The sequence below is a fragment of the Copadichromis virginalis genome, linkage group LG4, assembly GCF_057382275.1.
Source record: "Copadichromis virginalis isolate Kocher_CV1m ecotype Utaka linkage group LG4, C_Virginalis_male_GT1.1, whole genome shotgun sequence".
In the NCBI taxonomy this organism is placed as follows: Eukaryota; Metazoa; Chordata; class Actinopteri; order Cichliformes; family Cichlidae; genus Copadichromis; species Copadichromis virginalis.
Genome location: NC_140621.1, coordinates 32,955,814 through 32,982,586, shown reverse-complemented (window position 1 = coordinate 32,982,586; position 26,773 = coordinate 32,955,814). Strand labels below are relative to the sequence as shown.

The following is a 26,773-nucleotide window of genomic DNA, read 5'->3' as shown; positions in this document are numbered from 1 at the left end:
CCGACTCATTCAATCACAAGGTCTCAGTTTTTATTCCATATGCATCAATAGCCATTTGTATTAATGGACACTTTTTTTTAAGATTAAGGATTTTATTATAATTGAGGCAACACACATTCAATAACACAACACAAATACATTTAAGCAAATACAGAAGATAACTGCCTCGCTTAAGGTTTAAAGTCACTGTGTGTATGACGTGAAGATTTGTTAACCTAACCTTACTAAATGTGTCTTTGGACTGTGGGAGGAAGCCAAAGACAGAATTTTTATTTTTCAGTTATTAAAATATCAGCCGCTGGCAGGATGCTGCTGCTCGTTTTACAGCGTCCAGATCAACGTTATCATGGCAGTACTGCTCTGTAACTGAGCACCGCTTCATCTTTTTATCTCTGATTTTGTTCTCCACCAATTTTAGGTCTTTATCTGAGAATTAAGTTACATAAATTATACCCACAGTGGCTTTAAATGGAAGAAAAACACACGTTTGATTAAGAATATGTTGTAAATGAGCTCAAATGAGTTTCAGAGACTCAGCTTTCGATATCATCTTAATGCCCTTTAATCGCCGCTACTCCCCGCTATCTTTTACCTGAAAATGAGAAGAACAAGAAGTCATTAGCGCTTATTACAGTGAGTTTAAGGTGCATTAGCTTTGGCTGATTCGATCACCTTGCTCGTGTCTCGATTCTTCACTTTCATCTTGTTGATCTGGGACTCAGCGATGTCGGCTCGCTCTTCGGCCTCCTCCAGCTCATGCTGCACCTTCCTCAACTTAGTCAGGTAAGTGTTGGCTTGCTCTTCCTGTTAACAACCAAAAAAAAAAACTAAATCAAATTCTCCAAATTCTCCAAACATCTAACTACAACATGTTTGACAGAAAAAACACTCACAGCTTCCTCAGCCTGCCTCTTGTACGCTTTCACCTTCAGCTGGAGTTTGTCTACCAGCTCCTGCAGTCTCATCATGTTCTTCTTGTCCTCCTCGGACTAGTTTTTGGTGACAGAAAAGAAACGATCTCCATTTTTTGAAACATTTGTAAAAACCTTGCATTGTGAAAGTGAACAGGGTTTTTTCTACCTGATAGGTGAGCTCCTTAATCCTGCGCTCGAGTTTGCGCACACCTTTCACAGACTCTGAGCCATGTCTCTGCTCCGCTTCAAGCTCGTTCTCGAGTTCTCGCACCTGGAAGGGCGAAAATGTTTGGTCATCAGTCTCCTGTGTTTTTGAGCAACACCCTCCTGTTCCTAAAGCTGATGAAAGATGTTATTTGGTCAGATTACCCTGGCTTCCAGTTTTTGGAGTTGCTTCTTTCCGCCTTTCATGGCCAGGTTCTCGGCCTCATCGAGGCGCTGCTGCAGGTCTTTGACAGTCGCCTCCAGGTTCTTCTTCATCCTCTCCAGATGAGCGCTGGTGTCCTGCTCTTTCTTCAACTCCTCCGCCATCATGGCCGCCTGAAAAAAAGTAATAAAATGGCTAGCATACTGCTGCATCTTTTAGGCTTACACTGAGACAAATCGACTTACATCAGTGATGGCTTTCTTGGCTTTCTCCTCAGCGTTCCTGGCTGCTTGGACACTATCATCCATCTCACTCTGAATCTGAGACAGATCCGCCTCCAGCTTCTTCCGACTGTTGAGCAGGCTGGTGTTCTGCAGGCGAGGATTTGAATTAACATAAGAGGGACAAATAATGATGATGAGTCGTGATACCTTCAAATATTTAAATAGATGTTGTTTCAGAGAAAAAGTGGATTCTAACTGTAGAGCTACGACTGCTGCGATCTGAGAAAATTCTGAGAAAATTAAAAATCTGGTTTGAAAAGTTTGCCAAATATATTTTTATTTGTTCTACTAAATCTATTGAAACTTATAAGTAAGAAAAAACAAAGAACTGGAATACTTCTGAGGTTTGTACCCATTACTGACAGACACTGACACAGATTTTCGTCAACAAATTTATGACCTGACATCGATTCGCTAAATTAGATAAATTATTTGCAGGTTGCAGGTTTCACTGATCTCACCTCAGGGAGAGCAGCCTGATCATTTAATATCATTTACTGAATCATTTAGTCTGCAGGATGCCTTTCATCTGATTGCACATTCTTCATAAATATAACCCCAGTTCTGGCCTGACCCCCAACATTTCTCAACCCTACCACCAACTCATGGTCAATAGCTGTCCGTTGTGGTCGTGCCATCTATTGCTAATAAAAAAATGTGTGCACATGTAAAACTGGTGGATCTGAACCTGTGAGTGTAGCAGCTGAACTCTCTCGCTGGCATCCAGCAGCTCCTGCTCCGCTAGCTTGCGGCTTCTCTCGGTCTGTTCCAGAGCTGCTCGGATCTCCTCCATTTCAGCCTGCACGAGGTTGCTCCTGCGCTCCGACATGGCCACCTGCTCTTTCATGTCATCGGTGTTTCTCAGGGCGTCATCGAGTTGAATCTGGACCTCCTAAACAGAAATGTTATAAATAGAAGCATGTTCTTAAGCTGAGGTAATAACAAACTCTTCTCGCTGTCTACACGCGGCCCACCTTGAGCTGAACTTGAATGTTCCTCAGCTGTTTCTGGGCCTCGGCCGCCTGCCTGTTAGCGTGGCTCAGCTGGACCTCCATCTCGTTCAGGTCTCCCTCCATCTTCTTCTTCACTCTGAGGGCGTCGTTCCTGCTCCGGACCTCAGCATCCAGATTGGTTTGCATTGTGTCGATGATTCTTTGGCTGTTCCTCTTCAGCTGTTCGATCTCCTCGTCCCTCTCAGCTAGCTTCTTGTCCACCTCAGACTTCACCTGGTTTAGCTCCAGCTGGACTCGAAGGATCTTGGATTCCTCGTGCTCCAGTGAGCCCTGAACAAGGACATGCAGTAATAATACCCAGAGACAGCAGAGTTTGTTTAAATATTGTTCTTCTACTCACTTCTGCCTCCTCCAGAGCCGTCTGAGCCTCTAACTTCTCCTGCTCAGCCTGTTTCTTTGCTTTCTCGAGCTCGTGGATGGTTTTCCCCATCTCTCCCAGCTGCTCCGTGAGATCCATGATTTCCTCTGCAGGGAGAAGGAAATCATGATAACGATCGACATTTTGCTGCATTATTAGAGATTTTTATAAAAAGGGGGACCTTGACATACGCTGCAGATTTTTATTTTCCCGTTTGAGTGTCTCCACTTGTTCCAGGCATTCCTCAAAGGCATTCTTCATCTTGAAGTTCTCCGTGCCCAAAGAGCGAACATCTTTTAGAGCTGACTCCAGCTCTGCTTGACCCTCCTCGTATTTCTGCTTCCACTCAGCAACAACCTTTACAATAAAAGGCTCACATATCAGTAAATGGTTTCAGATAAATATATCACTTTATTGTCAAAACATGATGCTGCTTGCATATGGACGCTCAACAAGACATCAGGTATCATACAATCTTTATCCTTCCTTTGGGTCTTTGGCACCAGATATCCTCTATAATGCTGCTAAACAACTGAACAGTGTTAGCAGATTGCTGACAAATAGTTATGGCTTGAACTGAAGTCAGTACTTTAATTATCCTACGAGTTTTGTCTTATTAACAGCTGCGTAAAGAGAGGTTTGGGAGTGTTGACCACTATTAAAGTAATTCTCACCTGTTCCACTCTACCTTCCTCCTGCAGGATATTCTTCTTACTGAACCTCTTAACGAATGCATCAGTCACATCAGCAATTTTAGGATATCTCATGAAAACCAAACCTTGTCAAAGTTTCTCTGCTTCTTGTCCAAAGTGGCAGCAGCAGCATTAGACCTCTCCACATCCATCATTAGGTCCTCCACCTCTCCCTGCAGCCGCTGCTTCGTCTTCTCGAGAGAGGAACACTTGGAGTTAACGGCCTCCACAGCTTCTTCTGCATCCTGCAGACGGAAGGCTAACTTCTTCCTGTAGGAGAAATTCGGGTCATCATTAGCACAACATTTAAAGTGAAATGAAGACTGTTCTTACTTTGCCTCCTCGAGCTCTTCGGTTCGTTGGATGGCGTCTGTCTCGTATTTGGTTCTCCATTGAGCCACCTCGCTGTTCGCCTTGGACAGACAGCGGTGCAGCTCGGCTTTGGCCTCCTGCTCCTCCTCGTACTGCTCCCTTAGCAGCTCGCAGTCATGACGTGATGACTGCAAACTGTGAGCTAAGGCGTTTTTAGCCTGAGCAGAATGAAAGCGACACCATGAACACACTAAACTGCCAAACATTCAGGCTAGTGTGTTTCGGCACAGCTTACCTTCACCTCCTCCTCGTGAAGCCGTTTCAGCTCCTCGATCTGCTGAATGAAGGCTTGCTTACCGCGGGTTAACAGTGACATCAGGGACTCCTTTTCTTCCAGCTGCCGAGACATCTCAGCTGGATGGGAGGTGTAAAGAGAATTAAAGCAGGTGTATCTGTGACTTTATTTGACTTCCAGCTTGTTTACTTTACTCCTTACCGTTTTCTGTCTGAAGCCGAGCTTTCTGGCTCGAAAGGTCATTAATGAGCCTCAGATGCTCCTCCTCTTTGGTTTTCACCTCGTTCAGTTGATCTTCAAGTGATCGGCACATTTTCTCTAAATTGATCTTCAAATTTAAGAAAGCAAAAACATAAACCTTGTAATGTTTTTACATTGAAGGGAGCGTAAAGACAAAGACAAGTTTAATGACCAACCTTTGTTTTGGCCACGGATTCCATATTGCTCGACATGTCATCCAACTCCAGCCTTAACTCACTCTTCTCCTTCTCCAGCTTCTGCCGGACTCTCTGCACGTTATCCAGCTGTTCTCCCATTTCGGCCACACTGTCTGCGTGTTTCTTGCGCAGAGCAGCAGAGGTAGCGTCATGCTGCAGCATGCACTCCTCCAGCTCCCTGCGAAGTTTGAGGAACTCAGCTTCACGCTTCTTGTTCATCTCCACCTGAGCGGCGGAGGCTCCTCCGGCCTCCTCCAGCCTCTCGCTGATCTCCTCGAGTTCCCTGGACAGATCAGACCTCTGCTTCTCCACTTTGGCTCGAGCCGAACGCTCGGCCTCGATTTCCTCCTCCAGCTCCTCAATTCGGGCCTGAGTTGCAAATGTGATTCAGGAATTTTATTTGTTATTTAAAAATGGTTGCACCATTTAAATTGAAAGCTTTTAGTGCATGTGTGGTATTTTTTAACCTGGGACACGTGAGACATCCAGTTCATGTGGCTAACATTTTAGTTGACCCACTTTTCTTAAGACCAAAAGTTTAGAAAAGTGGGTCAGAGCAACTTGTACCTCCTTTTTCACCAGTTCTTCTTGTTGCTTTTGTTAAAACCAGCTCACATTTTGCCAGTTTTGATAATGAAACATTACACAGATGAAATTGAAGTCATGTCTTTGTCAGATTTTTTGGGATACGGCCCCTCCTGTAGCCACTGATGTCAGTCTTGTGGAGCCTTCTTTATTTATTCGCTTGCAGAGGTTTAAACCTGACTTATTTTCATTTTCTGCCTTCCTGCCTATTTTATTTACAATCTATGACCTCAGTAAACACTTTCCTGATTATTTTAAAGTTTCAATCACTAGTTTTAGGTCTTATTGAACACAAGACGTTTATTTTGTAAACTATGATCCCAGTTAGTGTCACTATCAGGATGCAATGTCCAGTGATGCTACAGCCAGTGTCCATCTTTTGTGTACAGGCTATAGGCGCTCCAGTCTAAGGAAATGTTATTGGCCATAATGTTTTGGACATCATCGGAAATCAGTTGAGTGCTATTGTTGAAAACCGCTACAGAAAAGCACAGAATCAGCTTCATATTAGTGACGTTGCAGTGATGGAGATAAAATGTACTGTATCTGTTATGTTGTGTTTCTACTCAAAGCAGAATAAGTAGATATACAGTCGATGAACCTTTCTCATCTGCATCATTATATTATCTGCCAATAATGTAAATCCTGAAGTGGACACCAGCTCAGGTAATTCAAAACAATTCTCACATGGAGCTCTTTGATTTTCTTCTGCAGCTGACCACTGAGTGCTTGTTCGTCTTCTATCTTTGACTGCAGTTGTGACAACTCAAAGTCTTTCCTGTAAAAAAAAAAAGGAAAACTTGCTGAATGCTTGAAAATTGTTATTTTTGAAGCCTGAAGGGTTAAAAAGAAATATGTTACTCTGAGGGATCTGTCATTATTTCAAGTTGACCATGTTCAAGGATAAAAAGGGCTCCAACCCAGTACTAGCAAGCAACCTAATAAAGTAACCAGTGAGTGCACAGTGCCACATAAATGAATATATAACACACATTAAATAGTGCAACAAGCTGTAAGCAGTGAGATTAAAGAGCTGGTTTGAAGAATATGTTTGCATAAAGCTGCCTGTGTACAAACTTTATCATCTCCACCAGCTCTGGTCCTTTTGGTCTCTTATGTTTGGAGCATGAATGTCAAACAGAAACCAAAACAGTGAGCCGGGAGATGATAAAACTTTGCACAGAGGGAAACTACAGATTAATTCTTTGTGGGTTTGTGACTCACAGCCCCTCCATTCACAGCTAACACCTTTCCTGGCTTCAAAACTTTGTTTGCCCATAAACTGTTAACTATCTTACAAACTCAGTTTCCTATATGTATAAAGAAAATAACATTTTTAAACACTCTTTTCAGCACCAAAACATTGAGTCCTTACTTTTTCAGCTTTTCTTCCAGCTGTTGCTTGTCATTCTCCAGATCCATGATTGACTCCTGAGCAAGTTTCAGGTCACCCTCCAGCTTCCTCTTGGCTCTTTCCAGATCCATACGGACCTTCTTCTCTTGCTCCAGTGAACCTTCCAGCTAAAGATAAAGCCATCTTACACATCTTAACAGCAGCTGTACACTTCAGTACTTCTGCATGCAGGATAACTCACATCATCCGCCTGCTGCTCCAGTTTGGTCTTGGCTTTGGTAAGCGCGTTTACTTTGTCTTCCTCGGACTGCAGGTCGTCCAGTGTTTGCTGATGAGCCTCCTGCAGGGCTTTCTTCTCTTTGGACAGTTTGGTGATGTTTTCATCTTGGCTCATGATTTCTTCTACTAGGTTTTTTACCTACAGCGATGATTAAGAAGGAAGATATAACAATTCTCCTCTACTGAGATGATACAGCAGTTGATTGGAGACTCACCTTGTTTTCTACTGCATGTTTTTCCTTCTCCACTTTAGCTAAGGTCATCTCCAAGTCGTCGATGTCCTTCTTCAGTTCAGAGCACTCGTCTTCGAGCTTCCTCTTCTTGGCGGTCAGCTCAGCGTTGATCTCCTCCTCATCTTCAAGTCTCTCGGTCACCTCCTTGAGTTTGGCTTCCAGCTGGATCTTGCTTTTGATGAGTCCTTCGCACCTCTCCTCTGCATCCAGCAGGTTGTCAGCCTCCTGATATCAAGATTGTGGGCTAACATTATTTCTCAAAAGTCGCAGCACCCACGTGGACAATAAGTGGTTCTTAACTTACGGCCTGGACTTGAAGCAACAGATCGTTCTTCTCTTGTACGATGGAGACTATTTTCTCTTCCAGCTCCCGCCGACGGGTTTCTGATTTGGACAGATCTTCCTTGAGTTTTCCAAAGTCCACCTTCATTTGGGCCATTTCCTTCTCAGCCTCAGCACTCTTCAGAAGAGGTTTCAGCTTAAAGTACAGCTTCATCCACGGCCAGTGCTTTACATTCATGAAGGAACGGAAGTTATACTGGATGGTGTAGATTGCGTCCCTGTCAAAGTAGAAATTTCATTTCATTTAAGATGCAGGTTTTAGCTGTGATGGATCTATAAAGCATGCAGGGCCTGTTGGCACAGCCTATAAGAGTTAATGTATGATTTTCTCTTTCTTTGTTTTTAGTCCACCACACATGAATGCAGTATGCATCTTTACTTTCTGGCCATCATCTTCTGATACTCTAGCCGGACGAGGTATCCGCGACACAGAGCCTGAGTGGACATCACGACCTGTGCCAGTCGCTCATCTCTCATCTCCTCCAAGGCGCCGAGCAGGCCGGCTTTAAAAAACACCTGAAATGAAAGGTCATTACCACTCTCACTTCTCATTGCTCTTCTTTACCATTTAACCCTTGTTATATGTTAACAACTAAAAACCTTAGTGTGTCCAAACTTGTACTGCGTGTGATCCACGTCGATTGAGCCAAGGAGCTTCTCCGCAGCTTTTTTGTTATCCATGAATTGTCCCTCTGGAACTGCGCTCGCGTTAAGAATCCTGTACCTGTCGGAGAAATGATAAATCTGAGTATAAGAGCAAAAGGTATGAAATATTCAAAAGCTTTGAGTGTTTACCTCTGCTTGAAGTCACCATAGAGGATTCTGCTGGGAAAGCCTTTCCTGCAGATCCGGATGCCTTCCAGCACGCCGTTGCATCGTAACTGGTGGATAACGAGGCCGTTCTCCATTATGCCTGTTATTGAAGGCAGTAATTATTTTAGTTGCATTACTGTGGTTATATAAATGTCAGAATAAGTGGATTATTAAAAACTACCTGGTGTTTTGGTCTCGTTTGGTATCAAGCAGCGCACAAAGTGAGGGTGAGTGGTTCTCAGATTGGTCATAAGCTTCCCAAGATTCTCCTGCAGAAAATCCACACGTGTAGAAGTTTTGTTCTAATAGTTTTGACTTCTTTTTAAACTCAGGAATACTTTTTTGTTATGCTCATGACTAGCAGTTGCTTAGCAATATTTAAGATTACCCATAAAAAAGGTTTTCTAGGAGGCACTGCAAGGCTTAATTTGTTAACCTTGAGCAAATCTGGGGCAAGCATTAAAAATACGGACGAAGGAAACTACACCACAAGCTTAATTCCCCCCCCCCCCCCAAACAATTTGTGAAGAAAATGATGGGTTTTGGTGTTACCATTTATTTTTTAATAGAATATTAAAAAATACAATCTTTACTTATTTAAACTGATTTCCAGGATGATTTCTAATTGATGCACACCCTAGAAACCACTGGTAAATTTTATGTTACCCTGAACAAAGCCGACACAGTCTGGAAAGATGCCCCCTTCTTCTTGGATCCCTTTTTGGCTCCTCCTGCAGCTGTCTCTGCATCAATGACAGTTTAAAACATAACACGACCGTATCATGTTAATAAACAATCGAGCGCTAGTGGAAAAAAGGCATACTTACCGTCTGATCTAGAGTAGTGCGTGTACAGCATGGCCAGTATTTTGACTGATGACTTCTGGTAAAGTTGCACCACCGACTCATTGAGCGGGTCTTTGTTCTTCTCGAGCCACCCGGTGATGTTGTAGTCCACGGTGCCGGCGTAGTGCACCAACGTGAAGTGGGCTTCGGGCTTCCCTTTGACTGGTTTGGGCTTCAAGAAGCAGTTGTTCTTGCCAAGATGTTGGTCATAGAGTTTGTTCTTGAAAGACGTCTCTGTTGATTTTGGGAACATGCACTCTTCCTCAAGGATGGAGAAGATGCCCATTGGCTTGGAAACCCAAAATTCTTGTTAATAACATTCTCGTATTTGAAACATTAAGTTTCATGTTTCTTATTTTTTAAATCATACTGCATATAATACCTTTTCAATGAGCTCAATGCAGGCTGCCAGGTCCATACCAAAGTCAATGAACTCCCAGTCAATCCCTTCTTTTTTGTATTCTTCTTGTTCCAGCACAAACATGTGATGGTTGAAAAACTGTTGCAGCTTCTCGTTGGTGAAGTTAATGCAGAGCTGCTCCATGCTGTTGTGCTAAACACATAAAATATGTTATTCAAGTAAATAAACAAATTTCTGTGAGATTGTGAGGAATGTACAGATATATTTTAAACACCCACATCAAAGATCTCGAAGCCGGCGATATCGAGAACTCCAATGAAATGTTGTCTGGATTGCTTCGTATCGAGCTGCTGGTTGATTTTTGCGACCATCCAAAAAAACATCTTCTCGTAGACTGATTTTGCAAGGGCGCCAATAGAGTTGTACACCTGGAAAGATGGTGAATTATCTTCATACAGTGCTGCACAAAAGACATCTAAGACTAAGCTGAGGAGGATGCAGCATAACGGGATAGATAGATAGCCTCGCATCTTGGCCTCATTTCAGTAATATTGTTGTACAGACTGCATGCATCATGTTTGATGTCCTATCAAAGTTAGTTCGTTCAGCGTCACACTTCAGAATCTCGGAGTGTGTAGGCTGCTTATGTTACAGTCACTCCAGGGAAAACAATGGAGGGGGCCATGAAATGCTCATCAGCACATATTGATCACAAAGTGCTGCCAATCTGGCTGCGTTTACAATTCTAAACATTCGCCAATCTGTTAAATGTCATTCAGTCAGTCTGAGTTAGATTGCTGTTGTTTGGAGACAGGTTGCTTCCCTACAGGCGACTTGTGCAATTGCAACCTCTGGATGCCAAGAGACTGAGGATGTTGGCCAAACAAATGTTTGGCAAATTCAGAAAAAAGGAAATCAATCACCGTAGCAACTGCTGATTTTTTTACATAGTTGCAAAGAGGTTTCCATCTTGTTTTTACTCTGGTGTGACTGAGCTGTTATCAGGATGAAACGCTTTTAGATTCTGAGCTTACCTGCTGAACATTTTGCCCTTTGGTGACGTACTCATTTCCAACCTTCACTCTGGGATAGCAGAGGCTTTTCAGCAGATCTGCCGAGTTCAGGCCCATCAGATACGCTGCTTTATCAGCCACTGCAGGGAAAACAGAAGAATATAGATATGTGACCTCATTCATAGCTCTTTCTTTTGTTTGTTTATTTGTTTGTATCGCCCTCACCTTCAGTGCCCTCTGGCTCAGCCTGCTCCTCCCGCTGTTTCTGCTTGAACTTCATGTTCCCATAATGCATCACAGCGCCAGTGAGCTTATAGATGGATGCTTTCTCTTCAGAGGAGAAGCCCAGAACATCAAAAGCTTCCTGTATTTAAAATAAAAGAGGCCAAGTCAGATTTGAATGAGCTGTAACTCAGCTCAGCGAGATCTGAGTCCACTCACGTCTGTAGCCATTAGCTCTTCAGCGTCATTGATGCTTTTCACACTGATTTCTCCCTGACTGATGAAGGCAAAGTCGTAGGGGTTGGTGGTGATGAGAAGTAGATCTGAAGGGAAAGAAATGAGGTTTATGCAAATGAGCATTGAGAGCATCAAAGTAGTTCAAAAACAATTCATCAGCTCACCTATCAGTTCAGGCTTCTTGTTGCAGGTAAGCTGATAAAAGATGTGGTAGCTTCTCTCAGCCCGCAGCTGAAATGTCACCCTCGACTTCTCCAGCAGATCTTTCAGAAAGAAAAAACATTTTACTCTTTGTGGAAAGATAATTTACCTCATTCTTTATCCAAAGTTAGTGAGTATAAACCTACACGTCTCAATATCTGCAGATGCCAGTTTACCAGTCGCACCAAAGTGGATTCGGATGAATTTACCCTGTTCAACACAAAAAACGGGGCATCTCATTTCTCACAACCATCTGGGAAATTAAATCAAAGTGTAAAGTCCCTGAGGCTCACTCACAAAGCGAGATGAGTTGTCATTCCTCACAGTCTTAGCATTCCCAAAAGCTTCCAGCAGAGGGTTGGCCTGGATGATCTGATCCTCCAGAGTCCCCTGATGAAGAGCGGACCTTCACGTAAATCTGATGCCCACTGCACTCTGAAACACTGACTGACTGACTGCTGATGAACTTACCTTCATTTTGTTAATTGCCTCTTTTTTCTTGTCTGAAGACACTGCAATTGTTGCAAAGTACTGAATGACACGCTTGGTGTTGACAGTCTTTCCTGCACCAGATTCTCCACTGAGGAACAAAAGAAATGAAAAAGCCAACATTTCACCCTACGAGTCATTCGATGCAAAGTCCTCGTGAAGAGAAACAGTCTCTGTTAAACTTACGTGATTAGTATAGACTGATTTTCACGGTCTGAGGACAGAAGAAATGGAAGTTAGACAAAAAATGTAAAGATTCCTTTTGCAGAGACGTTTCTGCTTTGGCACCTGTGAGCATGAACTGATAGGCGTTGTCAGACAGGGCGAAGATGTGAGGGGGGACTTCCATCCTTTTCTTTCCCCTGTAGGCCTGGACCACCTCTGGGTTGTAGACTGGCAGCCATTTGTAAGGGTTCACAGTCACACAGAAGAGTCCAGAGTAGGTCTGCGTGGGAAACACGGAAGAGGCTTTCAGGTTTTCGATTGCAACATCAGGTGGCTCATTGCAGCTGCATAAGTAATTCAGCCTTCAAATCTGCATCACAGCAAAAGTTATATTGACCACATGTGGAACATTAGTCTGCTTCATTAAAACAGAGTATTTCATTAACTTGGTTTCGGATTTTTCTGTCCTTTCTTCTGGGGCTGAAAATTGAGCCAATGTAGAAGTGCCCAAAACTGCAGTTCCTCTAATCTCCACACAAGACAGACTCAAGTCCCCACAGACTGTCATGTTAACATGCCAAACTTCATAAGATTTAAAGTTTGTTTCAAATATGTTTCCCGCTTTAAAAGAGTTTTATTGAGGGGTACTTTTTATTTATTTATTTTTGTGTTTTATTTGTTTTTATAGCTCATCCATTTAGATGTTGATAAAGCTTAAAGTTAGGCCTGCAGCTGCTTTGATTGACAGGTGTGCCGACACAGGTACCTGTAGCCATTTGCTATGGATTAGGCCTCCTAATGAGTGAATGAATGGGACCTTTTGGAGAATGTATCTTGCTGTGAGTTTTTAAAAGGCCTAGTAAGTTAGTGCTTCATTTACAGAAAATTCTAGCACTTTCTTACTATGTTGCTGAACACCAGTTCACAGGTATCTGTGTGTGTGAGGTGAATCTATTCAGAAATAGACTGTGAAACTTATTTCTCATTGTGCACACGTCTAAGGAGCTAAATACTAAAAACTGTATAAATATGAAAATTGTGGCACAACTATCAAATTAGTTATACTGTATGAAAATGGACAATTTCACACTTTTGGTTTTTACAGTACAGATGAAGTATAATGTATTTTTTTAATGTAAAAAAAAAATAATCTCAAATTGGATTTTAGCAAATTTTTAACATTATGGATCCACTCTAATAAAGTAAAGTATATTCCTAGTTATAAAATTAAAACTTTTAGTATTTTTTACAAAAATAATTCATAAAAAACGACAGTAACTCCTAATTTAAGTTTGCATTTTTACTTATATAACTTATGAAGCCCAGAGTGAAGTCATCTGTTTCTAAACAATCACACTGCAGCTTCTGAATAATCTGAAAATCTGGTTTCCAATTTTTAACGCCTCGCTGTTTTAATTAACTCTGCGCGCAGCTTCATATTTTATGTTTGACTTACGTAGATCATCCAAGCTGCATATCTCTCCTTGAGGTTGTACAGCACAGCAGGCTCGTGGAGGTGTGTCATCATCACCATGTCCTCAATCTTATCAAACTTTGGGGGGTTCATGGGAAACACTTGGTCCTCTCTGACAGCTAAAGTCTGAAAAAAGATGAATATTGAAACACGATGCCCAAAGTTAAGGGGGAAAAAGGTCTTTCAAAGGCCAAATGCCTGCAGGATAATTACTGCCTTTACACGTTTTAATAATGTGGAATCACATTTTCATTCAAATTATTACTTTTGTGGAAACTGAAGCAGCATTTAGGGCTTCAGGCAAGATTAAATGTCTCAGTTGAAAGCCAGAATAATAAAGTTCAGGAGGTTTTTTATTGCAGATTTTATGACAGCTGTATAAAATCCTTCTAAAATATTAGAAAGAATAATGTCCTCGTGAGACATCTCATATACAGAAAGCTCTTTTTTTCCCAGGCTGTGTTCAGTTGTCACCAAAGCAGTTTATTAGAGCAACACTTCAGTCCACCCACTCTGTCATCCGCCGTCTTCACACTGACTTTGCCGTCTGCCCTTTCCTGGATCTCAGCCTTGACATACATCTCTTTCTCATCGCTCGCAAAGCACGCCGTCTTGCTGTCAAACGGCCGTGTCTGAGCCTCCGTCCTCTCCTTCTCAGACTTGCGCAGGTACTGGGCAGCCACCCCAAAAATTGTCATTTCCCCATCGGTGCTCATTTTCTCCTAAATCAAAGATTTAAAAAACACACACCAATCATCTCTTGAATTAAAAATTATGTCAACATAACACTTAAAAAATGCATCCTGAACATTATCATACTCACCCACTTTGCTGCACAAGTACAAGAACAGAAACACTGAACAGTTTGCGTTTGGACCTGATCACAAACAAAGTGTCTCAGCTTTTCCAAAACTCCAGCGCAGAAGCTGTTAAATGGGATCGTTACCCTGTGGTTTTACCAGTGGCACTGTCCCTTTTTATATCACACCATTGTCCTTGGTGTGAAGCCTTCTTCCTTTACATGGGCATACACTGATAGAGTTACACAAACCTGCTGCCCATCGCGGATGAGGATGGATCATGGATTAAACACAAGGTGCAAGCTACAGTTATATTTAGATCCAGACACCTTAAAATGTCCCAAATGGAGAATAGTACACTGGGACAAATAGAATATTTAATGTAAGTTTGGCACATGTGAAGCTGGCAAAGTAAAAGAAAAGTGGACTAACCAATTAAACAGTTGAATAAAAAATAACATGATGGAACAGAAATAAAACACAAATGTATTGGGCATGTATTTACACAAATTGTAGCTCTGGTTTTATATCAGATCAAAGAGAGAGCTCTTAGGGACTGAAGCTCCGCCCACCCACCCACTTTGTTACCATGAGACAACCAGTCAGAGGAAAATTGTCTGAAAGGGAGAGGAGATAAATCAGCTAAAAAAAGAAAAAAGAAAGAATGAATAAGACAAAGAAGGATTATTTTGAACTATGAAAATGTAAATCATGCAAAGCTACTGTAGAAAATTCCTAAAATAGTAATATGGTGGTATGAATGAACATACAAGGTCCAAAAACAAGTAATTCGGTCAACCTTGACCTTTTTATCCTTATTTTGTTTACAAGAAAAATTATTTGTAAAGTCACCATTTAAAAGTATTAGTATTATTTAAACTGGGAAGGCCATAGGAGTACTCTCTTGAGTGCCCTAATTACAATACAGTAAAACCATAAAATGAAAAAAGCATACATAAAACCAGTACAAAGGTATTCAATGAACTTGTAAATAAGATAAGATAACCTTTATTAGTCCCACACGTGGGAAATTTGTTTTGTCACAGCAGGAAGTGGACAGTGCAGAAGTTATGAGGCAAAAATTAGAATACAATAAGAATAAATACAGTACACAACTGTACAGAATAGAATAAAATAAAATACTATATACAGTAGAATAAAATAAAATAAATATACAATAAGATAAAAATAGAATACAAATACAAATACTATATACAACTGAGTAAAAATACAACGATGACAGAAAGGATTATTGCACTTAGTATTATTGTATATGTATGGATGTGTGTGCTTGATCAGTTAAAGTCTTTATTATGGAGTCTGACAGCAGTGGGGAGGAAAGACCTGCGAAATCTCTCCGTCCCACACCGTGGGTGCCGCAGTCTCCCACTGAAGGAGCTGCTCAGTGCTGAGAAAAGACCCTTGATTTTAGAGAAAATCTGACAGAAAAGCCATTTGAAGTCATGTCATCATTGGCCAGTATTGATGCCATGTTGTAATCGTTGTTTTGGGACACTGTAAAGGTTATATACTTACTCAGACATTTTCTGGCTACACTGCAATCCAAAGTAAACTGTGGTTCTTTTGGTCAAGCCTTCTTCTGTTTAATGCATCCAAATAAACAATCATAAACACAAATTTTCATCCAAATCCTGCATAACAAAAAAAGCTCAACCCCTACATTACAGAGGTGACATGCTGCAGGTTATTTATACTATCTCCATGGGAAATAAGCTCAATGTGTCCCCTGATTAGCCAGCATGTTTTAGGGGTTTTAAACTTCTATATTGGTGGATAAAGCAGAAAGCGATGATTAATGTCCGGACACGAGCAGGCAGACAACCTTAAAAGTGGATTTGAAGCGGATTGATTATATTCCTTTTAGAGGATTATTGCAGGCAGCTGGTGAGGAAATAAAGGCCATCAAAGCCTGAGTAGGATACTGTTGTTTTAACAATGAGCCCTGGCAACGCTCCAAAATAAACAGTCCGGTGCGAGAAGTGCATTGTTGCTTATGTGAGAGGACGCTCGGTGATCTTCAGTGTGGACGAGAGCTGCTGCCAGTTGTTTGTGGCTAACGTTTCAGGAGAAGCTTTTGCTAAAGGTTATAAAATCAAAAGCAAGGTGAAGTAAGGGATGGGATTTTAACCTCGCGTCTGGTTTCACTTTGATTGCAGTTCTCTTTGAACTGTCTCTCTGTGACGTTCCAAAATGGTTACAAAATCACACAACACCAGCAGATAAATAGACCTTTTAAAGCATTAGAGGTTTTGTTGAGCACATAAAAAATCCATTAAATCTGAAGGATGAACCAAGGATGTTTTTTTTATTCAGCAATAGCTTGAAAGGTACCGAGAAGGAGACGAGAAGCCTGGTCGTTGGGTAACAAGCTTTTGTTTAAATCTGGTGAATAAATCGCTTGTCCATGATTATGAAACCTTCAGATGTGGTGGACATTTTGACATTTGAGTCTGCACTCTGTTAAAGAAACTTCAGCTCCTTTATAAAGATTCCTGCTGGGACCCCCGGATCCTGGACCAAAGATGGTGGAAAGCAGTAACCATTACCAGCCAATAACCATGATTCTGGAATATTAAACCAACATGACACTGATCTTTCCATCGAGTTTAAAGAAGTATGTCACTGTCATGCGTCACATCCACTCATTTTAAGGTTATTGCTTTTGATTTTTCAGACATGATACAACCTTAAACAACCAGCACTAACAAGGAAAATGTGTTTTTACAGTTTATTGTCAGGCGTGTACGAGATTGTTCCCCTCGACTGGTCTCAAAACAGCTCGTTAGTGTCTTGATGATGTAAAAGACATTAATATTAGATCTCTTTGGATCTTTTCCTTTCCAATGAGACAGCCAAGTTCTTTTGATCTACACTAAGAAAAATGACAACCTAACAAAAATGACCTAGTTTTCTGTTTTTTTTTCTCTTTATTTTGAACTTTTAGACCAAGCAGCTGTGTACTCCAGTGACAGAATGAGGAGAAGACGCAGAACATTAGACAAACATGGAAATTATATTTTGATTAATTTAATAAACTCAGTTTGCCTAGAAACATAAAATAAAAATGTCAGTTTATGGATCAGTAAATGCAGTGTTTATATTTATATCACTTTATGCTTTCTTTATCCACACTAAGCAATAACTGAAGCAATATTTCGTGACTATGTCTAACTGGTCAAATTTGCAAACGCAGAGCTTAAAGGAGGCACTGGGATGTCTACATGATTGTTTTAAACTTAATAAAATAAATTAAAATGAAAGAAAACAAAGCATTTTTAAACCTAAACTAAAAAATAATGAAATTGTATCATTCTGTATGTCATATTTGTTCATAACTACACTGAACAAAAATATAAACGCAACACTTTTGTTTTTGCTCCCATTCCCCATGGGATGGACGTAGAGACCTAAAATTCATTCCAGATACACAATATAACCATCCCTCCCAAACAGTGGTCACAAATCAGTCCAAATGTGTGGTAGTGGGCACATCTGCCATATTGAGATAATCCATCCCACCTCACAGGTGTGCCACATCAGGATGCTGATCTGACATCATGAGTAGTGCACAGGTGTACCTCAGACTGCCCACAACAAAAGGCCACCCTGGAATGTGCAGTTTTGTCTCACAGCAAAATGCCACAGATGCCACAAGCAATGAGGGAGCGTGCAATTGGCATGCTGACAGCAGGAATGTCAACCAGATCTGTCGCCCGTGCATTGAATGTTCATTTCTCAACCATAAGCCGTCTCCACAGGCATTTCAGAGAATATGGCAGCACATCCAACCGGCCTCACAACCGCAGACCTCGTGTAACCACACCAGCCCAGGACCTCCACATCCAGCAGGTTCACCTCCAAGATCGTCTGAGACCAGCCACCCAGACAGCTGCTGGAACAATTGGTTTGCACAACCAAACAATTTCTGCACAAACTGTCAGAAACCATCTCAGGGACGCTCAACTGCATGCCCGTCGTCCTCATCGGGGTCTTGACCTGACTCCAGCTCGTCGCCGTAACAGACTTGTGTGGGCAAATGCTCACATTCGATGGCGTCTGGCATGTTGGAGAGGTGTGCGCTTCACGGATGAATCATGGTTCACATTGTTCAGGGCAGATGGCAGCTGAGAATGTCCCAGTTCTTGCATGGCCAGCATACTCACCGGACATGTCACCCATTGAGCATGTTCGGGATGTGCTTGACCGGCGTATACGACAGCGTGTACCAGTTCCCACGAATATCCAACAACCTCGCACAGCCATTGAAGTGGAGTGGACCAACATTCCACAGGCCACAATTGACAATCTGATAGACTCCATGCGACGATGTGTTGCACTGCATGAGGCAAATGGTGGTCACACCAGATACTGACCGGTTCTGGGTCCCCAGACCCCCAATAGCGCAAAAAACTGCACATTCCAGGGTGGCCTTTTGTTGTGGGCAGTCTGAGGTACACCTGTGCACTACTCATGATGTCAGATCAGCATCCTGATGTGGCACACCTGTGAGGTGGGATGGATTATCTCAATATGGCAGATGTGCCCACTACCACACATTTGGACTGATTTGTGACCACTGTTTGGGAGGGATGGTTATATTGTGTATCTGGAATGAATTTTAGGTCTCTACGTCCATCCCATGGGGAATGGGAGCAGTAACAAAGGTGTTGCGTTTATATTTTTGTTGAGTGTAGTTTTTCTTTTTGATACAGTATACATATACATACATATATTAATACGCTTTACTGTATTTAAATTCTTCATCGGCTTTAATTTTTGCCCTAAAATCTGCTCTCGTGCACGTTCATGCACATCTGCACAGTGCAAATTCATATCTGTGAAATCCTGCAGGGCCGGAGGTGCCGCAGCCACAAGCATCTTTATTCTCTGAGAGAGAGACAGACCTCGTCTGTCTGAGCATGAGCAGTCTGATACTCAATACATGCAGAGCTAATTCAGTTTAGCAGAAGAGAACAAGCCGGCGAGACAGAAAAGTTCTTGTTGTCCCCCTCCCGAACATCACAGCTCCATCTGACAGTGTCCGCTTTTGTGTTTCCCAAAAACAGACTGACAACCACTGGCCTTCTCTGCTCGACAAAGCTTCATAGAAAATGTCCCGCATTGATCACAACCAAAGCATGCCTCTCTGCCAGGGCTTTCATTTGGTACAAGCAGGGAAAAAAGCCTCTTAATGAAAAAGATATTCAGTGTCTCTGCTCCCTCTGTGTCTTGAGCTGTGACCCTGGAGAGACGTTGGATCATTTTGGACAGTAATGAGCTCTAATAATCCTTTCAGTCTCTTTACTCGTTTCCACTGGCTGGATGACTGACTGCTCCTCAGCTTAACAGCATGGTAGGAACTTTATTTTAATTGCCTTATGTGATTAAAAAAAGGAGTAGCATCAAATGGACTCTAATTATTAAAAGGAAATACTGCAACTGTGTGAAACCTTGTATTTAGTTTAGCTTTTTTACATCTAAATGAAGCAGAAATGGAGACATGTAGCAAATTTTTATGATTCTAAGAAAATTGATTTGAGTTGAGGTGAATATTCAAAGCTCCTGTAAAAAAAAGTACAAACAAAGGGTTTAAAAGCTTAATTTTCTAAGGAAACACATTTTGTTGCTATGGATACTTTGGTTTTAGAGCATATTGAGGAGGTCAACACAGTCTCTTGACAGTTTATAAAATATACATAGCTTTTAATCTTTTTCTATTTTTCTGAACATGAATCTTCAAATTTTTCATGTTCTTGGAAACATTTTTATGCTAAGAGGTCTCGTATGTGGGATACTGACCAACGTCCATGTACACAAAATTAATATTTTCCACTTTTAGAGGAAAAAAAAATTGGACTGGAAGCCTGTGGAGTCAATTATTTCATCACTCATTTTTTAACCCTTTAGTGGTCACTACAGTGGACAGCTATTCAAAGGCTGTTTTCTTGTATTTGTGTCGCTGTTGATGGTATACTTGCACATAAACCAGTACATTGGACACTGATGCGTCACTCCATACCCTGCCACCCACTTCAGAGGAGATGTTGTCCACCTAAGTGCACATGTAAAAACTCTTTGAAAAGTACATTAAAAAGTACAGTAAAAAAATGAAGTTCAAAAATCTTTTTTTCATGCCAAAAGATGAATAAAAATACTTAAGAAAAAAATCCTGATTGAGGTTGTCATAATTCATGCATGAAAGGGTTAAAAAATACTTCATGTTATTAGCATGTAAAGCTGCTGTTAGATTTAGGCATGAAAAGTTCTTTGTGTGAGCTCGGCTGCAGTCACACAGGTCGGTTAGGGTGGGTGAGTGGTTGTTGGAGGTTGCTGCATTCGTCCTCGTGCCCACTTTAAGCTTCACCGGGAAATCTACGTCCTAATGTGACACATAACCTGATGTACACCTCCTGAGAAGTCTGCAATTATTGTGACTGGCCTGTTCTGCACCGTCGATTCCTCCTGTGCATTTCCGGCTACTTCTGCTTCACAGTTTTGGATTTATCAGTGAGAGAATAACAATTATCGCCACAGTTGAAGGAATAATAATCGCTGCATCAATATAAAGATTCGCAAATGTCGGCAAATTACCGGAGGGAGATCGCTGAAATTATCAGAACAGGTGTGAGGTAAAGAAATGGAAAAACTTGAGGGACAAATATCTTTGCATTTTATATTTTTATGTCGCCTGGCAACACATGTACAGCATCCAGTCCTTTCTTGTTATTGTGTGAGTCCGCTGATTTTTAGGGTTAAAAAATATCAGCCACAAAGATTGGTTATCTTACCTGTAGGAGCACCAACTGCAAGTTTGGGACCATTCATGGTAGGACTGTGGCTCAAAACATTATAAATCTCTAAATTTTATAATCATACAGGTAACCAGAACTGAAGGATGCCTGACTTGTTGTGTGTGAAGATAAACCCTTATCATTAGATTCTTATCAGCTGCTGATTTGCTTATTGCATTGATTTCACACGTCCTCTGGCTGGCAGTGAATAGTGCAGCCCAGTGATATCTGAGCTTTAAAAAACCCACACAGATCTGTAAGATATCTCAGCCCAATCCCACAATCCTCTGGGGTTCTGCTCTTAATGTTACCCTCCACTTGCGTTAGGGCGGTTTTCTCTGAAAAGGCAGAAACTAACAAGACAGGCTGTGTAGACCTCTCGCTGCTTTCCATGAGCTTCTCCTGGTTGACGAGGGCTGACGGGGAGAGGAAGGAAGCACTGAGATCTCCCACTACAAAGGAAACCAGATTAGGGGGCCTTAACTTTATTATACGCTCCATAATAACATTTAAAACACTTAACACCGAACAAAGGGATTCATTTTAGACTGCACGCAGTACAAAAAAAAACCAGACTGTGAGCAGCAGTAAATTAAGGACTTCCACAGAAAATATGGGTGGAAAGAACTTCAAATTGGGACATCGCTTCACTGAGAAGTCAAAGTAATCTCAAACCTATTTGAGGCTCTTAATCTGAATGTGGTTTTAAAGCAACTTAAAATATCAAAAAGAGAAAAGCACCAGTGTATAATTTTAGACTGCTCCGACAACATCTAAAAGCACAATTTCTCACAGGTTTGTTTCTGTGCCCCGGGGCAGCTGCTCAGACTTTCAAACAGAAGCAATTTTAAAAGCAAGAGGAAGCCTCGGGGAGGGTGTGCTACCACTCCACACAGGACGCTGGTTTAGACAAAGAAAAGAAGAAAAAAGAGGAGGGCCCGGAAATTATCTCACAGATGCCCTACTCAGTCCGCTGAAAGGCTGATTTGTTCTTTCTTTCTTTAAGCAAGAAGACGTCTTCTTTCCTGTCGTTTAACGGGAGGCCACAGCCCTGCCAGCACTTCTGTGATGAACAAGATAAACACTCCAGTTCCCTGAAGCTGTGCTTCCATCAAAAATAGGGAACTTTTCCTCCACTTTGTTTCCACCGCTATCTAAAGACATGTTAAAATTAGGGAGATTAGTCTTGAGAGGGTGACAGTTGTGTTATTACATCATTTTTTTACAAAACAACCATCTGAATTGAAGTTGGTATATTATTTGCCGGTGGATGCTTTGCTCTGTATAGATACAAACCACAGTGTGCACTGAGTTACGTTCAAGCATGCCTGGAGACCACAAACATTATTATTATTATTATTATTAGTTCACTTAAATGATGAATGAAATCTAAAAAGACTGTGTTAGTAGTGTGGTGTGTGTGTGTCATTTGTTTTTGATGAGGTTTACTAATAACAGCCAGGAAACTAAAGAGCCACGCAGAAACCAAACCAAACATCCCAAAGAGCCCAGGATCTTCACTTCGGACAGTAAGGGCATGCAACTACATGAAAATGTCTGGGATAAGTACAATTTATGTGCAAAGCAACTGCACGTGTCGTGCTCAAAAGTGCCTTCATCTGAGAAAACAATTAAAAGTTAAGAATGAAATCACTCCAGTTGCCATGAAGGGTTCTGTAAAAATAATAATACAGGTGTGCTTTGAAGGCTTGACCTGCTTTTTGGCCTGCCTTGGGCACAGAAATTTGGAAAACAGTGGTCAACCAGGTCCAGTTGCTTCACAGCAAGAAAGTTCTGGGCCCAATTCCACCAGCCCTCCAGGATCGTTCTATACAGCGTTCTCTCCAAGTCCCCCGGCTTCCTCCCACAGTCCAAAGAGTTGAATGTTAGGTTAGTTAGATTTTTTTAATACTGCGGCCCTTTCTCACTGTAATTAACCTAATAATCAAATCAAAGACAATATCAAAAGTTTCCCATGTAGAAGTCTTTTTCCTTTTCGTATCTTTTCTTTTTTGACCCGCCCATCAACCCTGAGCTCCTCACAACTCCAATTTTTGGGCAGTGCAGCAATTATGGCACGCTGATTTGTACAGAAATATTTAATAACGAATAAATTACAAGTTCCATGTAACCCTCCATTCAAGCAAATGGAGGGTTACATGTGCTAACAGAGTTGAATCTGTACTGATGGGGACCGAGTCTGACTCAGGAACTCTGGACACTGAGCACGGTGTCGTTTTCTTTTAAATAATGAACTGATTTTGCATTTTTCGTGACCTTTATGTTTCTTCCTGTGGTGGCAACTTAAAACTTGTTGTAGGAACCAAAGTGATGTGCACTGTCTTCTTGTGGCAAACGCTTGATAAACTCAGTGTTGTTCTTTGTTTGCATTGGTAGACGCTTCGATCGCTTCACCTTAAAGCTGGCTCAGTCAGTCTCAAATAGGACACTAATGAACATGCTCTATATGCTACAGTACTGCAGATGTGCACAGAACATCTGGGTTCCTCAAAAAGGAAGGTGGAACCATATGCATCACGCTCTATAACGATACCATCTGACATTCTCTCTCATAATTAATGCCCCAGTAATTGTTGCATTTTAACAGGTATAATTTAATGCTTGGTGCAAAAAAGACTTGCTGCCTCCGCATGGCATAGGTGTCACTGTCAGGAGAGGATGTCACTTATCTTGTCCGTGCAGTAAACATCCCCTAGCTGTGAGTTCAGCATCTAACACACTGCAGAGATCCACAGCTGAAGTTATCTGCTGCTCTCACAGCACACCGACATCAGAAGCGAGGATAGAAAAGAGCCAATGAGACCCATTTAATGTTGCACATCAATCGACTTTATCCACCCACTCTGCCCTGTTACCCATCCGAGCAAAGAAACACGATACAGCTCCTTTATCACTCCGCTTGTAATCTTCCATTTATATATCTGTCCCGTCGCATCCGCCCACCTCCCCTCAGATGTCTGATTGGAGTGCACCGTCCTGGAGTTCAGCAGAGCCTCTGTCAGACTCAGCAGACAGATCTGTACGGGCCACGCTAGCCTGCGTTTGAAAATGAACAGCCGGGCGGCGGCGATCCCTGCAGATTAAAAACGACTTTTCCCTTGTAAAGCACGCTGCAGTAATTTCTGGCCCTGCGCGCTCCGAGTGCAGCCCAAATAAAATGGCTTCAGCATGACGGAGGCTCCTGGGGATTGCTGATAAGGTGGAGCGAGCATTTATCATTATTTATCCATTCAGTGGATCATATTTCACCACATGAATAACACCATTATGTAGCAAGTGCGAAGCGCTGAAAAGCCGAATGGGAATACGATGATAATAACATTACTTATCCCAGAGGTTGTCATGACTCCTTACAGTTACTGTGTATGCAAGCTTGTGTAGAGGCGGTAACGTGATATAAACTTTAATGACGCAGCAGCATCACATTACAAACGCGTTTACTCAATCTTCCCTCACTCGGGGTAAACTCAGCTATCTATTTGCACAGCCTTCAGGATCCCCAGCAGTTAATGGCCACGTTATTAAACCAAACTAGCTTTCAGCTCCGTGTGTCTGGGATTAATCAACCAAATGTGCACTGTGCAACTTGATAGGAAATTAGGAGACAAACTGCCTAATTAAAAATATTGTGGAGCTAACCAACAGGAGTTAAGGTCAAACATAGCAGTATGTTGTCTCCTGCAGGCTGTACATCCATATTAAAATAATGTATTGTAATATTTTCATGCAGAAACACCTGGACACATGCTGGGTTTATGTGGTAGTAAACTGGGAATTTGTTCTGTGACAGAAGCCAGCCCCTGAGAGCTCTGCCGCACCCACTGAGGAGACTGACAGCCGGCCTCTTCCCCCGGGATGGAGCAGCTACATTACACCTGAGGGACTGCGGTATTATGTCAACAGCTCCAGTAAAGGTACAGATAGAGCACTGAATAAAACACCAGCTTGAGATTAGATACACCAGTTAAATGATGGTTCCTCTAACATGTGGAAAACAGTTGTAATCACACACTAAATATGTTGGATGTAACCATAATTGCATCAACCCATTTGCTTCTTATTTTTCAGATTCCATAAAAAATGCTTCATAAGAAACCAACAGCGTAAACATGACAGACGCCCAATTCAGTCACACTAGCTTGTCGAGGTAGAGCATTGGGCTTCAGTCACACAGGTTTAGAAACCAGTCCATGACCTATCAAACAGAGGTTGCTTGAGAAAAATGTGTTTTCCCAACCAGTTGACAAGTGATTTCTGGAAGTTGTGGCTGAAATAAATTATAAAAAGTCAAAAACCTCCTTGCAATTGCTTTAGTTGCTAGTAGGTAACTAAATGCTTTTGTGCAGCACAGCCAACCAGTCACAGAAAACATATTTTTCTCTTGTGACCAGTTGTTGTAAGATGGTTGCCAACTGGTCTCCAGTTAACTGAAGCCTAATTGATAATCTACAGCTTCCTGTGTTGGAGCACACGTAGGTCAAAGCTGCCACACCCCTACCTTTAAGTCTTAACAAAACCAGCTTGGTAATCAATATAAAGAATTGACCCTCTGTAGAGTCATTATGACAGTCTGTGGGGACTGACTGACTTGTGTATCCAGACTAAACTGACCATTAGGAACTCCAGTTTTTGGAATCCAAACATTAGCTTGGTTTTTATTGCAAAGCTTTTTATGGTTAAAGAAGGAATGAGGACACCAAAGCAGGTTTGTGAGCAGGCAAAGAGCAAAATAAAGATGACTCGTTATTGCAGGTGTAACAGGAGTGCAAAAGGTAACTAAAGAACAAGTCCATGGTTAAGCAAAAGAAACACTGGGGAAAATAACAGAAAACACAGCAAACAGTATGTCGAGCAGAAACAAGCCGAGAGCACAAACACACACAGGCACACTGAGGGAAGGTGAACACAGCTGTAGAGAAAACACAGGTGCAAACAATCAGGGAAACGAGACCGTGGACAAAGGCTACCAAAATAAAACAACATAAAGCAACATACAGGAAGACCTGCAGAAAGGGGGACCTGAGGGAAACTAACTATAAAACCCAAAGACTAAACCGAGAGGTCAAAACAAACAGCACCTGTAACTGAGGATAAACTGACAGGAAACACACGAGGGTGAAAAACTAAAGATGAAGCAAACTGAACATAATTAATGATAAACACAACATCAGGTCCATTATTATTATTATTATTATATTTAACAACTGAAAATTAAAACCATATGAGAAACATTTACTTGCATTTCATGATGTTTTTTGGTTTTTATTAAGACATTTATTTCCTTTTGTTTTTGCATTTTTGGCCCTTCATCGTCACAGAGACGTCTACACAAAAGTGCTTTCTGACTGAATTAATTGTTCTGCATATCCATGATGGTTTTTCCTTTTTTTGTTAAACACCGTCATATATTTGTGCAAAGGAATTGATACCCAGGAACAAAACGTTCCATCTGAATCCACTGAAAATCAGCTTAAACAATCAAACTGTACTGTTTATTGCCGTTGGGCATTACAGTAAATCTACACCTCCAATGTGCTGATTCCAGCAGATCTGGTTTAATTTATATATCTCAGCATTCAGCTCTCAGCGCTTTAACACTGTGAACGGTGAGAGGCCTCATTATCATTCCTCCCCATCATTGTATCTCAGCAGCCTGTTCATGTGGAGAAAGGCCTGCCGATTCGATCCACTTTAATCTGATTATCTTAAACGTGTGGCACTCGATACCGAGCAGTGAGACTGTGGATTCAGAAGTGTCTTTTCTCTGCTGTTTGTCTTCTGCTCCCACCGCTGAGGAGTCGTACTAATACAGAAGCTCGAAGGCAGGTGACCTTTCACAAACATCTGCTCCGGTG

The 26,773-nt window shown here is 41.7% G+C and overlaps 2 protein-coding genes across 2 annotated transcripts in view; one reads left to right on the top strand and one right to left on the bottom strand.

The window, feature by feature from the left end:
* Positions 1-101: 101 nt before the first annotated feature.
* Positions 102-14,001, bottom strand: LOC146711948 (myosin-4-like). The gene is made up of 39 exons (XM_085455002.1): positions 13,798-14,001; positions 13,268-13,411; positions 11,935-12,091; positions 11,833-11,860; positions 11,629-11,737; positions 11,455-11,547; positions 11,304-11,367; positions 11,121-11,219; positions 10,939-11,042; positions 10,723-10,861; positions 10,519-10,637; positions 9,763-9,912; positions 9,506-9,676; positions 9,106-9,412; positions 8,945-9,021; positions 8,460-8,547; positions 8,261-8,378; positions 8,066-8,189; positions 7,845-7,981; positions 7,428-7,683; positions 7,106-7,348; positions 6,853-7,029; positions 6,633-6,778; positions 5,945-6,035; positions 4,652-5,041; positions 4,437-4,563; positions 4,236-4,354; positions 3,962-4,158; positions 3,715-3,898; positions 3,128-3,293; positions 2,919-3,043; positions 2,540-2,848; positions 2,254-2,457; positions 1,527-1,652; positions 1,284-1,454; positions 1,081-1,185; positions 894-989; positions 673-804; positions 102-592 (listed from the first exon to the last, which is right to left on the bottom strand). The coding sequence occupies exons 1-39, from the start codon at positions 13,999-14,001 to the stop codon at positions 572-574; spliced, it is 5,817 nt and encodes a 1,938-aa protein (XP_085311128.1). The 3' UTR covers positions 102-571.
* Positions 14,002-19,410: 5,409 nt separating this feature from the next.
* The window catches only part of gas7a (growth arrest-specific 7a), a 69,333-nt gene continuing 61,970 nt past the window's right edge, over positions 19,411-26,773 (top strand). The window contains exons 1-2 of the mRNA XM_085455000.1: positions 19,411-19,459; positions 24,709-24,832. Coding sequence (XP_085311126.1) covers positions 19,457-19,459; positions 24,709-24,832 — 127 coding nt within the window. The 5' untranslated portion in view covers positions 19,411-19,456. The remainder of the gene's footprint in view (positions 19,460-24,708; positions 24,833-26,773) is intronic.

Coding starts and splice junctions, on each gene's coding strand:
- LOC146711948 (XM_085455002.1), bottom strand. CDS start 14,001: ATGAGCACCGATGGGGAAATGACAATTTTTGGGGTGGCTGCCCAGTAC. Junction 9,677..9,762: donor CCGGCTTCGAGATCTTTGAT/GTGGGTGTTTAA, acceptor TTATGTGTTTAG/CACAACAGCATGGAGCAGCT. Junction 7,349..7,427: donor TGTTGCTTCAAGTCCAGGCC/GTAAGTTAAGAA, acceptor TCTTGATATCAG/GAGGCTGACAACCTGCTGGA.